At 38.3% G+C, this 13,966-nt stretch overlaps 1 protein-coding gene across 1 annotated transcript in view; it reads left to right on the top strand.

The window, feature by feature from the left end:
* The window catches only part of LOC129217769 (trichohyalin-like), a 150,957-nt gene that overhangs the window by 35,922 nt on the left and 101,069 nt on the right, over positions 1 to 13,966 (top strand). Inside the window, 2 exon segments of the mRNA XM_054852113.1 lie at positions 5,340 to 5,531; positions 10,813 to 11,022. Coding sequence (XP_054708088.1) covers positions 5,340 to 5,531; positions 10,813 to 11,022 — 402 coding nt within the window.

Raw genomic sequence — 13,966 nt, 5'->3', positions numbered from 1 at the left:
CAGCATCGTGAGGAGCCAGCCGGTCCACGGTGATGGTGCGGAGGGTGGCGGTGGGAAAAATCAGCGTAACGCCAAAAACAGTCAAATGAGAACAATAAGCAATCGTGATTGCTCAAAAAAAAATCGCCAAATTTGTCGCCAACTTGGTGACAAAACTTGGATACCAAAAGACTGGCGATCTATCGCCAAGTGTCCGCCAAATTATAACACCACTTGAGTATACATCGAAATTAACAATGATTTCCCCCCAAAAAGGGGCAAAAGACCCCTTTAGAAACACCCGAATGCAACCAAACGGGGAGGTGCACAACTAGATCCCACTAGGAGTCTACGTACTAAATTTCAACTTGAGTTATGCGACATACATACACACATACGCACATACATACGTACTTACGGACGTCACGAAAAAAGTCGTTGTAATTAACTCGGGGAATGTCAAAATGGATATTTCGGGTGTTTATACTTTCTTAGGCATTTATCCGCGTGTGGTCGGGTTGAAAAAAAAAACTCAACAATAATTCGGGGGTGAGCAAAATGGAAATTAAGGCAGAATTTTGAGTGAAAATTTTTTCGCGAATGCAATACTTCCTTTTTTTTTTTTTTTTTTTTTTGTAAAAGGAAGTAAAAAGCAATGATACTCGTAAAAAATCTCCTAAATTTCATTCTTTATGTAGTGTACTTGCCTTTACTGCGGAGTCTATTTTTGGCACTATCCCAAATTTCTCTAATAAGATTCCAACGGTAATCCCGAGCATATTAGTAAACCGTCCTTGATTTTTCTCTTCATATGCAGGGATATCCTGACAGAAGAGCTTCCCATGATCGGCGCTCACAGCTCTCATACTTGAAAAGACATTGAACATCCTAATTTTTAAAACTTTTTAACATATTCTTAACTAGTGATACCCGCACGGCTTTGCCCGTAATAGAAAAATCAAAAGATCTTTTGGTTCGCCTGTATATTTACAAATAATGTATGGTGAATTTTCTCGCCAGTTGGCTTGTACCCATCTTACGGTTCCACGTTATGATAATTTCGTAATTTACTCGTCCGTCTTATGATAGTTTTTTTCTTAAAATTGGAATAGAGAAAGAACCACATCGAATTTTTGAAAAATCGCTTCGAGGTGCACACCCCCATGCTACATACTAACTTTGTGCCAAATTTCATGAAAATCGGCCGAACGGTCTAGGTGCTATGCGCGTCACAGACATCCTACAGACATCCAGACATCCTCCGGACAGAGAGACTTTCAGCTTTATTATTAGTAAAGATAAAGATACATTTTTCATAGTTCGGACTTCTATTATTTCCTAAGAATTGTGTCACAACTTTTTTACTTCCTTTTACAAAAAAGGAAGTATTGTATTCCGGAAAAAATTTTCACTCAAAATTCGACCTTAATTTCCATTTTGCTCACCCCCGAATGAATGTTGAGTTTTATTTTCAACCCGACCACACGCGGATAAGTACCTAAGAACGTACAGACACCCGAAGTATCCATTTTGATGATTCCCGAGTAAATTACAACGAATTTTCTCGTGACGTCTGTATGTACGTATGCATGTATGTGCGTATGTATGTCGCATAACTCAAGAACGGTATGTCCTAGAAAGTTGAAATTTGGTACGTAGACTTCTAATGGGGTCTAGTCGTGCACCTCCCCTTTTGGTTGTATTCGGGTATTTCTAACGGGGTCTTTTGTCCCTTTTGGGAGGAAATCCTTGTTAATTTCGATGTATACTCAAGTGGTGTTATAATTTGGCGGACACTTGGCGATATATCGCCAGTCTTTTGGTCGACAAGTTTTGTCACAAATTTGGCGACAAATTTGGCGATTTTTGTGAAATCACGATTGCTTATTGCTTTCATTTGACTGTTTTTGACGTCCTATCATTTTATTTTCCCACCGCCACCCTCTGCAGCATCACCGTCGACGGGCTCCTCATGATGCTGCTCCTATAGCGAAAACCGTCTCCAGGTTTTGCATCCATGTCCTACACACACGCGCATACATACACAACTACACACTCACATGCACACAAACACATACACACACGCATACATACAGACACAAACACATACACACACAAAAACATACCTAGAAAGTTGAAATTTGGTACGTAGACTCCTAGTGGGGTCTAGTTGCGCATCTCAACTTTTGGTTGTATTCGGGTATTTCTAAAGGGGTATTTGTCCCTTTTGGGAGGAAATCCTTGTTAATTTCGATGTATACTCAAGTGGTGTTATAATTTGGCGGACACTTGGCGATATATCACCAGTCTTTTGGTCGCCAAGTTTTGTCACCAAGTTGGCGACAAATTTGGCGATTTATTTTTATTTGGTTTTAATTTGGCCCTTGGTGGTGATATTTAGAGAGTAAACTATTGAATCACATTAAAATTGCCAATAATGGGAAAATGACATTAAAATTGGAGTAAAAGGAAGTCATGTGATGCACACATCAGTTAGTTAAAATCAATCCATGCTGTTTTTCCTAAATCACTTAAACTACTTCAAAATTTTAGTCCTTCTTAAGCTTTCTTATTTGTGTGTCAATGAAAACACTCTCCTTAAATTTTGCATAAGTGAGTGATGGGAACTGTTCCTGCAAGTAGTCGACGCTCAATATAACGACCATCTCCGTCTCAGAGAAAAAGGTCTTTATAACGAGTGGTCGTTATAACAAGTATAATTTTAAAAAATATACACAGTCATCATGCATGCCCCGTTGTTCCATAAAGAAATGGTACTTTTCAAACATTCCAGTTAAATGCCCAAATTATTTTTATCATAGGAATTTTTAGAAAAATCGTGTGCAAAATACTATGACAGGATATTAAAGAACTTTTAAAGTAGAAAATATAGAAAGGAAAATGTTACACACTTACAAATCTGCTACCACTACACTTTATGAAGATAAAACAAGAAACAGACGTTTGCCTTTTTAGCAGACGTGATTTTTGCAAAACATTATTTTCCGTTTCAGATATAGGTGATAAATTGTGTTTTTTTTTTTTTTTTTTTTGCTTTTCAAAGAAACATTTAGGAATCTGGAAATTTCTCGATTTTTCCTCCCATTATTTTTCTGTGCTAGTTGTGGTGAATGGTAATTCCCCCCCCCCCCCCCTCTCAAAGTTGGATTTGACATACATTGAAAACTTCAGGCAGATGTCCGTAAACAATAAACAAGGTCATTTCAAGCTACAAATTTGTTTTATTGGAAAGAACACCAGAAATAGCGTCCGCTGAATTCGGTCGTTGTATTGGATTAGACGATACAGAACGGTCGTTATAACGAAGGCGAATTAACGTAGAGTTCATAGGAACAAAGTTGGGACTTTTACCACTGGTCGTTATAATGGGACGGTCTTTATAATGTGTGGTCGTTATACTGAGCGTCGACTGTATTTAAATCCACCCCCTTTTTTTATCCATTGCTTTAACGAAATTCTACATAAATTCCAACTTTATGTGAAAAGGTGGGAGATTTTTTTAAAAATCGATTAGAGGAACGTTTTGGATATATTTTTTTCACCTGCAATATATTGTTTGTGCTGTGCCGATTTCTTCTGATATAGTGTTCATGTTTTACCCTGCTGCCCCACTCGTACATACACTGTAAAAAAATTCCGAAACGTTACCGGTTATTTCCGCGGAACGTTTCGGGATTCTAGAGGTTTTCACCTATTTCCCCGTAAAATCAAGTATTTTTGCAAAAAAGTTTCCTGAATTGCTAAAATATGCGCGAATGCAGACTTCTCACTGGTGTGAAAGATATTTTTTGCTGCCAGTTTAAAGATTGACTGAGCGTGTTTATTAAGTGTATCGGCGTTAGCTTGATTACGGCCCGTCCAGATTGACTAAGCTCCCAATGGGAGTAAATGTGTCACTGATAGCTGCAGCTTTGCGAGGTAAGGAATATGCTTGGTTCTTGCTTGCAATTTTCGTGTAGCTTTGGCCATGGATGCTCTAATGCTTCTAGAGCTTTCTTAGAAAATCAGGACTGACCAGCTGGACTGATCAGAAAGGTTACTGACTTTTTATCGGAAAACGTTCCTGGTTTTTGTAAGAGTTGTTACTGGTTGAAATTGGGCACATCAGCTGCCTATTATTTTCCAGGAACGCTTCTGAATCGTCTTTATCGTGTAGAATTCCTATTCCTATTCAGAGTCACAACTGACTACAACTGTATTTATGTCGAGGACTGCATACTAAGTGCCTTGCCTCCATTATTTTATATACCGATAGATGGCAGCACCATCACCGGATTGAACAGTTAATGAGAATTTAGAACTAGTCCAGGAGCTGGTAGCTAGCTGGTGCTAGCACCCCCAGAGGTATCGTTTCACTTGGAGGACATTGAGACCACGAGCATATTTAACGTCGCCCAGTCCCCTTTAATGATGACGGTGGAGTTCGAACCCAGGACCCTCCGGCCCCGAATCCGACACTCTACCGATCGGGCTACCACGGCCCCAGGAACGTTTCTGAATCGTTTTTACAGTGTAGAATAACAATATTTTGTATAATCTAGTTGCAGAGCAATGAGAATGGCAATTACTTTAAAAACTGCCCATATGCCCCAATTCTGTAGTCAATGTCATGAAGCAGTATCTTCATATTTTCGTCAGATTATTTCAATAAGCAAGAATAAGCTACGGGAACCGATGGCATGGCGTTAACACGCGCCGAAAGACAACTTCAACTACCGTGATCTTGCGTGAAACCGAAATGAATCGCCTAGCGCCATCTGCTCAAAGTCGTAAAAATAAAACTTATCAAAGTGGTTTCTACTTTCCTGTTACATGTTCTATCGCTGTAATGAGTAAAGAAACATGTGTCAATGGATCAAATGCATTGAAAATAAGAATGTAGTAAACTTGTAACTTCTATAAGATAGCCTATATAATACAAAACTTGAAAAAAAAAAAAATTAAAATTGGAGGGTGATAGAAAATTTTTGCAAACATATTCTTTTTCAGCACCTTGAAATCTATAAGAAACACCCAAAATACACTGAGAAACAGAAAATTCGTTAACATTTAGTTTTCAATGTTTTTGAAATATATTAATATACATGTTGATCGTTGTTTTTAACACAAAACAAACTGATCGCCTAAATTTAGTAACTTTTCTAAAGCAATTTTGTGTCTTAAAAATTCTTCGGATAATCTTAGAAAGTGCTCCTCTTTTCGGACCCCCCCCCCCCCCCACACACAATCGTCTCAAGATATGTTGACCTATCAGCATGCTTTATTTGTCTACGTTTTAGCTTAATTTGAAGTTTAGTTTCCCCATTTATTTTTTGAAGACATATTTCCATATCTTTCAGGTTCGAGATCTGGAGCAGGAGTTGGAGGAACTCCATGACAACTTCCGGGAAGATCAGGCTTCGGAATTCCGTGGCCTGAAGAAGGAATTGGAAACGGCAACCAAGAACTGCCGAGTCTTGCAGTTCAAGCTGAGGAAGGCCGAGAAGAAATGCGAGCTGTTGGAACTGGACAGACACAGTTTGGACGACAAGGTTACCTTTTAACTAGATCCTATTCCTATCCTATTCAGAGTCACAACTGACTACAACTGTATTTATGACGAGGACTGCATACTAAGTGCCTTGCCTCCATTATTTTATATACCGATAGATGGCAGCGCTATCACCGGATCGAACAGTTAATGAGAATTTAGAACTAGTCCAGGAGCTAATAGCTACCTGGTGCTAGCACCCCCAGAGGTACCGTTTCACTTGGAGGACATTGAGACCACGAGCATATTTAACGTCGCCCAGTCCCCTTTAATGACGACGGTGGGTCTTCGACCACCGAGGTTCGAACTCGGGACCCTCCGGTCCCGAATCCGACACTCTAACGATCAGGCTACCACGGCCCCTTTAACTAGATAAGCACTCGTAGAAGCTCGCTCTGAATCGAGACAAAGGGTTGTGTGAGGTACAAATTGGTTGAGTCGAGGTATAATGTTGAGGGTCGCTCCCTCGAGGGAGGAATGAGGCTTATGGCCAAAGGGTAGCTAGTTGGATATCACCAATCAAAGATCCTTCCTGCACGCTATTATTGACTGGTGAACCTTTGATCCATCGTGATCACTAAGGTCTCCAAGTTCACATCACAATTCAGCACTTCTAGGAAGCTGAATCATGAGGTGCTCAGTTTTTGGTCTGAACTAAAAAAAGTTTTGACTATCTTCATGTTATAACTCGGTAGGCCATTCTCATAATAATTATCCATTTATATGAAACCAATTTAAATAAAACAAGATGATAATAGATAAGCAAAGAGCTTACCTTCATTTGTTCATCTGTAGTTCACGTTGAGCCTTCTCTCTATAATCATTTTATATTTCCTTTAATTGTGTAGTGTTGTCATTATTACATGCTTTATGTAGTCACTGCTCAATAATTTAACTAATAAATAAATTAAATACATTTATTAGCTAACGTTACATCACATATCTACACACTACGGTGGTTCGAGAGAGACTGACTGTTTTACAATATAGACGCGAACGCGGAACAAAAATGAAAAAGTTTTGGTTTGGATTTGAAAGTTCGCGTTTCAGTTTACAGTTTTGGTTTGCGTTTAGCAAGGTTCCTCTTCAGTTCACTTCAGAGATCACTATAGGAACGTCTTTTCTAATACTTCAGGACTCCATGCAATCTTTAAACCATCACCTCTGTAGTAAGCAAAAGGGACCCTGGGGTGTGAGGTATTGCTTGATTGTGATGCCTCGTACTCCGAGGGGGACAGATTCAACGATTCCATTTGTTAAAATGGGGTGAAGAAGCCTTTCTGTATACTTTGATTTTTATTGACCTTCTGCCTAAAGGACAATTCTTCCTCTGTCTTCACAAAAAATAAAGAAAAAAAATTAAATCTCTGAAGGTCAGACATGTTGTTATCAGAACTATACAAGAGAAATAAGTCGTTTCCCCACTAGATTGTGTGCATGTCAAATTGAAAGGATTGCCACCTTTAAAGTTGAGTTTGTGGCAATCAGACACAACCTTTCCTTTTAAAAAATGACCAACTTTGTCTGAAATATAATATTTGCGTTCTTGGTTTCTTTTTGAACATGCTTTATGATTTTAGTCTAAATTTCTTTGTTTTTTAAGGTTAAAAGTCAAAGTATGTAGCTTATTTTGATTAGGCACGTGGTTCCGCTGCTTGCTAATGATAGCATTAAGTAAGATGAGTACTCTAGCTACTACAGCTCGATGCTACTTTTAGGAAAATGAATCCTGTGCCTACTGTACCTCAATTTCTTCCTATTTTATGACTAGTTAAATGTCACAAAGCACTGCATTTATTAATAAAATGTTAAATCAGCCCGAATGCGTTACAACCCTCTTGTTTATGTGTATGTGTGTGTCTTTGTTCAAAAGTTTATTAGTGTACAGAAAAAAAGTACATACATTCAGTTTTTTTGCTATTGATCAAGGGCCGTGTGCTGGTAAGGATTCTACTGGTGGAAATATCAATGCGCAATTCAAAAAGGGGAAGAATTTCGCATTTATTTGTCTACCTGTACAGCAGTTTTTACTGGAGCCACTCTAGAAGGTCTAGAGGAGGGACCATCTATCCGATATTTTGGTTCCAGGAGAGCTTTGGATTCAGCATTGTTTGAAGTGTTTGAAAAATACGTTAGTATTTTTCAAATGGTTGCTTCGTGGAAAAAATAACTGATAAGAAATTGGATAAAACCCCAGTTTGCTCAAAACTATCAAAATAACTGATTTCTTAAAATTAATAATAGCGTTTTGGGAAATGTTTCGAGTCGAACAACAATGCAGCACGTCTGAAGCTTAGTTACCAGCTTTCTATAACGCGGTTTCTGTATACGGTATACCTACCAGTTAGGTCATGCGTTTGTTTTAGAATCAGAAAGTCAGATGAGTTGACTCACTGTTAAAACTACAGGATGCATTCGGCACCTTTCAGGGGAGAAACGCTTGTTCACCAGCGGCACCCAATACGGAGCCGAAATCGCACCTCTAAATAGGGTGAAAAACAGGCACCTTTTAAAAACTAGACAGCCGGAGTGAAAAAAAGGATCCTTCGGAGAGAGAAATGGCACCCTTACTATAGATCCTCCTCCCCCCTTCCCCGTATTGTGTGCGTTTTTAAATACAGTTGTGTACCTTTTTTTTTTTTTTTTTAGTTTTGTTTTGATTTATGATATTCTACGTTTTGGACATTTTTCACATTGAACTCGGTATTGGAAATGATTAAAACATGTAATTACAGCATTTGATCATATTTCAGAGTTTTCAACATAGTTAAGAAGTGCTCATAGCGTTAATTCATCTGATCGTGCTCTAACTCAGTGTTTCTCAACCTCTTTTGACCCACGGGCGCGGTAAAAGCAAATGAAAAACTTTGCGGACCGGTGAAATCTTTATCGTTTTCTTAAAGAATCATAAAATAAATAATATGAATAATAACTCTGGGGCCGTTAAAAAACACGTGAAAAAATTCAGGGTTCTGATGTTTTTTTTTTTTTTTTTTTTTTACAAAAAGTAATGTTAAAAATTAATAAAACAATAAATATCTACCCCTTCACTTGTATCAAAGATCTGTCACAAATACGTTATAATTTAAAAACGAGTAATTATTTAAAACATGTGAGAAATTATACATTTACTAAAACTTGACGTATTCCGAAAATGAAGCATAGCTGTACTTACGGATTATTTAAATGATGAGCCAAAAATATTCAGGGATATTACAATTACGGAAAAACAAAATCGTTTCATAAACGTTAATCAAGAGTAACAAAAGAAACTGCACATAAAGTTTTTCAACAGTTAAATAAAAAACCAAAAAGTTCTAACGCTTTCGAGGACTGCTAACAGGAAATGATTCTAACACTTGAATGAAAAAGCAAAAAAAAAAGAAAAAAAGAGCTAGACTGAGAGAGATTTTTTTTTTCGCTATCTTTATGTTATAATCTACGAAGCACAAGAAACATTTTTATTAAGGTTCTTTTGGTGACTAATAAAAGCTGCTTATCGAGTATTCAAGAAAATAATGACAGATATTTTTAGTAGCGTTTTGAATGATGGAAATTTCACGATAGTAACGGTAAACGAGAACTAGAAGACTAACGGTTACTGTGAAAAGCAATAAATGCACTTTTAAACACTTAACTATGTTTGAAAGCCCTAAAAGCTACAAAGTGATCAAAAGCTGTACTTACTTGTAATTTCGGATAATTAATCCTAGAAAAGTTGGGTTTTAATCCAATAGTGTACTTCATTCAATGTGAAAGACACACAAACGCAATCATCATTTGTCCGCCATATTGAGGTGGTTGAATGTATGTCTAAGGCAAAAAGCGCATGCGCAATGAGTCTTTCTGCGATTGCATGATGTTCTGGCTCCTCTGCTCTATTTTCTAGCCTGTGATGCACCTTCAGGCACTATGCTTTCACCTTAGAGGGAATATTTTCACTCGTCTGGAACCCCTGCTTTTAACAGTGCTCCTCTGATTTAATGGCTTCTGTTTCTATAAAAGTTGCCCAAATGTAAAGGGAACACTTGCGATTGCATCAGGAAGACTGCAGTTATAACAGCGCTACCGATATAAAGGGAGGTAGGCAGCATGTCCCGCATACGATGTTCGACAATCAAACGTGTTGTAATTGATTGAAAGTTTTGTCCTGCTATACGTAGATGTGTCCAAGTCCGAACAAGGCGTGGGAGTACTGCTTCTGATTGGTGATGTTCTGGAAGGTGAGTGCATTGCGGACATCTAAATCGAAGGATGTTGAGCCCGTGGTAAGCTCTATTTAGGTCGAGCAACTGTGAATATTTGATGCCCAAGTTTTTGGGAAGGGAGGCAAACGATATTGGATCTGCCAAGAAAATATCGTGGTCTCCAATTTAAACTATACTTCTGAGAACAGTTAGAACAACCGCCGAGCAATCCAGATTTATAAACCTACCACTCCTTCATCTTTTGGGCGTTTAGCAGAGCATTACAGGGGTAACACTTCCATTGGATTATGAAGTGGAGGAAACTGTTCAGGACTTCTTCAAGAATCAACTGCGATCTTTCTTCAGCAATGGCCACATAGCCTGCAGCCGAAACGATGAATCTTATATTTCAACGCCCATGGCGATTTTTGAGCAATCACGATTGCTTATTGCTTTCATTTGACTGTTTTTGATGGCCTATCATTTTTCCCACCGCCACCTTCCACAGCATCACGATGCTGCACCTCTTGCGAAAACCGTCTCCAGGTTTCGTCAATATCCTACACTTACACGCATACATACACGCACCTACACACATATACATATATACACCTACACACGTACACAAACACATACACACACGCACCTACACACATATACATATATACACCTGCACCCGTACACAAACACATACACACACACACACACACTCACATACACACAACTACCCACACACTCATGCCTGCACAGAGACACAAACACATATGCCTACACACATACACATACCCCACACACACATACACACAACTGCCCACACAGTCATGCCTGCACACAGACACAAACACACATGCCTACACACACACACATACCCTCCACACACAAACACACACGCTTACATATACACACATACACTCGTGATTGCGAAAAACATAATTTGAATTCAAAATGTCAAAATTCAAATTATTATTATTATTTTTTTTTGTTTTAATAATGATATTCTTTTTGTTCAGCTTATCCACTTTTCATTTGGGCAACCCTTATCAGCACCCCCCTGGTACAAAATTAAAGTTTTTGATTATCGTTTCCTAATTCCAGGTTCGTGAATACCAAGCAGCAGTTCGACAAGACGTGGACCGCAGCAAGTTAAAGGAGCTGGAACGTGAGCTTAGCCTGTCCAAGAATCTAACCAGTAGCTTGACCACCGAGCTCGAGGAGATGAAAGAAGCGCTTCTCAGGTCGGAGGCGGAGAACGAGATGCTTAAACAACAGGGAGGCGGGGCAAGGAGCGTCACGCCCACATCTCAGGTACGCCAAGCAGTAGTGGATATTTTATGTCGCAATGGGGTCGTTTCCAAAATTTTTAAAGTATTTTTTTCTGAAAGAGCATGCTTAAAAACATAGAAACTGACCATTTTTTAAATAATTTCTTTAAGTTTAATATTTTTAAAAAAATACTTAAATCGGTGCTCTTTCATCGTTTAACGCTTCTGCCGATGACATCACAAATGATGAAATGCCATTCAGTGTTGCCATTCACGATCCAAAATATTTAATTCGAAACTTTAATCACGTGTGTTGGCAACGATATGGTTGATAGCAAGCGTAGAGCGCAATTGTAATTCGCTCCTTGATTATCATAACGTGGAAATGCGGTAGAAAGATGCGCCAAAATCAGTGGCGTAGCTAGACCCGACTTTCGGGGGGGGTTACTTCTTTTATATATATATATATATATATATATATATATATATATATATATATATATATATATATGTATAATCGCTTGGAATTTTTTCCTTTTCTTCTTTTTTTTTCTTTCACTTCTCTCTTCTTTTTTCTCTTTTTTTTGAGACTAACTTTTCGGGGGGGGGGGTTTTGTCCCCAAAACCCCCCCCTTAGCTACGCCCCTGGCCAAAATGCATCATTTGTGACGTCATAAAGACCACGCCTTGTTTGAAGAATCGGACATTTTAAAAAATTAATTAAAAAATAACTGTTGGGAAAATGAAAGTATTTTCTGGGTTCATGTTACTTTTTTCGCTTATTCTATCAATTTCAGTGACAAAAAGTACTACTTTTGACTGAAGGAAACAACCCCATTGCGAGGGGCCCCACGTACATAGGACCCGAAGAGGATGCAAAAGTGCACACGATGAAAGTTTTACATAGTTCTGTGAAAGACAAAGAAAGCTCAAAAATGCATTGCGACGGGTATTTAAACCCTTAAACCCGCCACTTATTTCAAGAGTATTAAAGCATACTGCGTAGAGGGCAGTATCTGTAAATATTTCATTTTTTGAGCAATCACTATTGCTTATTGCTTTCATTTGACTGTTTTGATGTGATATCATTTTATTTTCCCGCCAGCACCCTCTGCAGCATCACCGTCGACCGGCTCCTCACGATGCTGCTCCTCTAGCGAAAACCATCTTCAGGTTGCGTCAGTATCCTACATTTACACGCATACATACACGAACGTACACACACACATACATACAGACATCTACACCTACACACAACTACCCACACACTCATGCCTGCACACAGGCACAAACACATATGCCTACACACACATACACATTCCCCCCCACACACACAAATCCTCATACACACAACTACCCACGTACTCATACCTGCACACAGACACAAACACACATGCCTACATACACACACACTAGTGATTGCGAAAAACATAATTTGAATTTAAGAGGTCAACATTCAAATATATATATATATATATATATAGCATTTTTGTCACCTATAATAGTTTATTGTGCAAGCTCGCTTGTTTGATTTCCGCTGAAAATGAAACACGAAAACAAAAAAACGTCAAATTCCAACCCATTTCACTATTGTTAGTAGGGAATCAAAAAGCTTTCCTTCAAATACTTCAATACCTCATTTCTGCAGGTGCTGGTACTTCACATGGCAGTAAAATTGGAGAGATGGCGGATGATCTGGAAGCGGAAACAGACCACTTCATTTTGTAATAGACAGGATCTGCGAAAACCCAAGCAGTGAAGTTTGTGCCTTCTGGCTGATCCTACCTATTACAAAGTTTAGTGGTCCGTTTCTGCTTCCAGATTATCCACCATCCTTCTGTGGCACAACCAACGCCTGCTTAATACTAAATTCCTGTCGCTTTCTCGCGAACCATGTGTTCCATGGTTACGTATTTTAAATCCATCTTTCTGGATTTAATTTCTTTAAAGTATTTTAATATCTGTCGTCGTTGTTTGGAAGGGAAATCATGATGTTTTTTTTTTATTAATTTTTTTACGCCTGATTGTTGAATATATGTCACTTGACTTAATTTGCATTTTCAAGTTGGACCGGGCAAAGCCGGATAGTGTAGCTAGTCTTTCAATAAACAGAGAATTAACGTAATCAAATAAAATTTTTTGATATTGGGTATTCCGATTGGGGACTCTGGGCAAACTCTCTGCATGCTCATGCAGGCGCGGATTCAAGGGGAGGGGAGGGGTCATGGGGGTCATGACCTCCCCCCCTCCTAAAACGGGGCAACATTATCTGTCCACATGTTTTCCACATGCTTGTCCGCATTGTGATCAACCAGTTTATGAATAAAATGTAAACAATTTCAGTAACAAGTTAAATTCTTTTATTAGTTTTCGAAGTAAATATTTGAAATATTAGTTCTCTTTATTGCTTACGAAATTGATTAGTAACGTTTATATATTGTTACAAATTCTGTAAATATTAATTATTTTTATGATTAATTTGTCGTAATCTAGCTAAATTTGGCGTTTACTAAATTATCTTTCATCTAAAATTATTGTAGCAACGTAACCTGTAAATAGTTTCTTGTAATGAATAGACAGCCCCCGTACATTCGGCTGAAGTATACGGTCCCCTCATTTCTGAATGATAAAATTTGTGAATGGAAAGAAATAAGAAAGTGTAGAACGGTGCAGCATTTTCTGGAATAGTTGAGAGGTCTCTTTCAATGTCTATAAATAGCCGTTACGCATGATAAAAAGTCAGTCTCGATTGAGAAGTTGTACTGAGAGTGTATTAGCTCTGTTTATTGCGAGGCATTTCGCTGTGTTGCTTTTCGTATTTGGATGCAAATACGTGTGTAACCGTTGAGTTTACGGTGTTGATTGTTATTTGCTTAATTGCTGATGATTAATTTAGCAGTTGTTAACGATCTTTCCTGTACATAGTGTAAATAAATCTCCTGTGTGTTTCTCAAGAAATGTGTCGACCTTTCAAGAAAGTTGGAAGT

Source organism: Uloborus diversus, chromosome 2, assembly GCF_026930045.1.
Source record: "Uloborus diversus isolate 005 chromosome 2, Udiv.v.3.1, whole genome shotgun sequence".
Classification (NCBI taxonomy): Eukaryota; Metazoa; Arthropoda; class Arachnida; order Araneae; family Uloboridae; genus Uloborus; species Uloborus diversus.
This window is presented reverse-complemented; position numbering and strand designations above follow the sequence as displayed.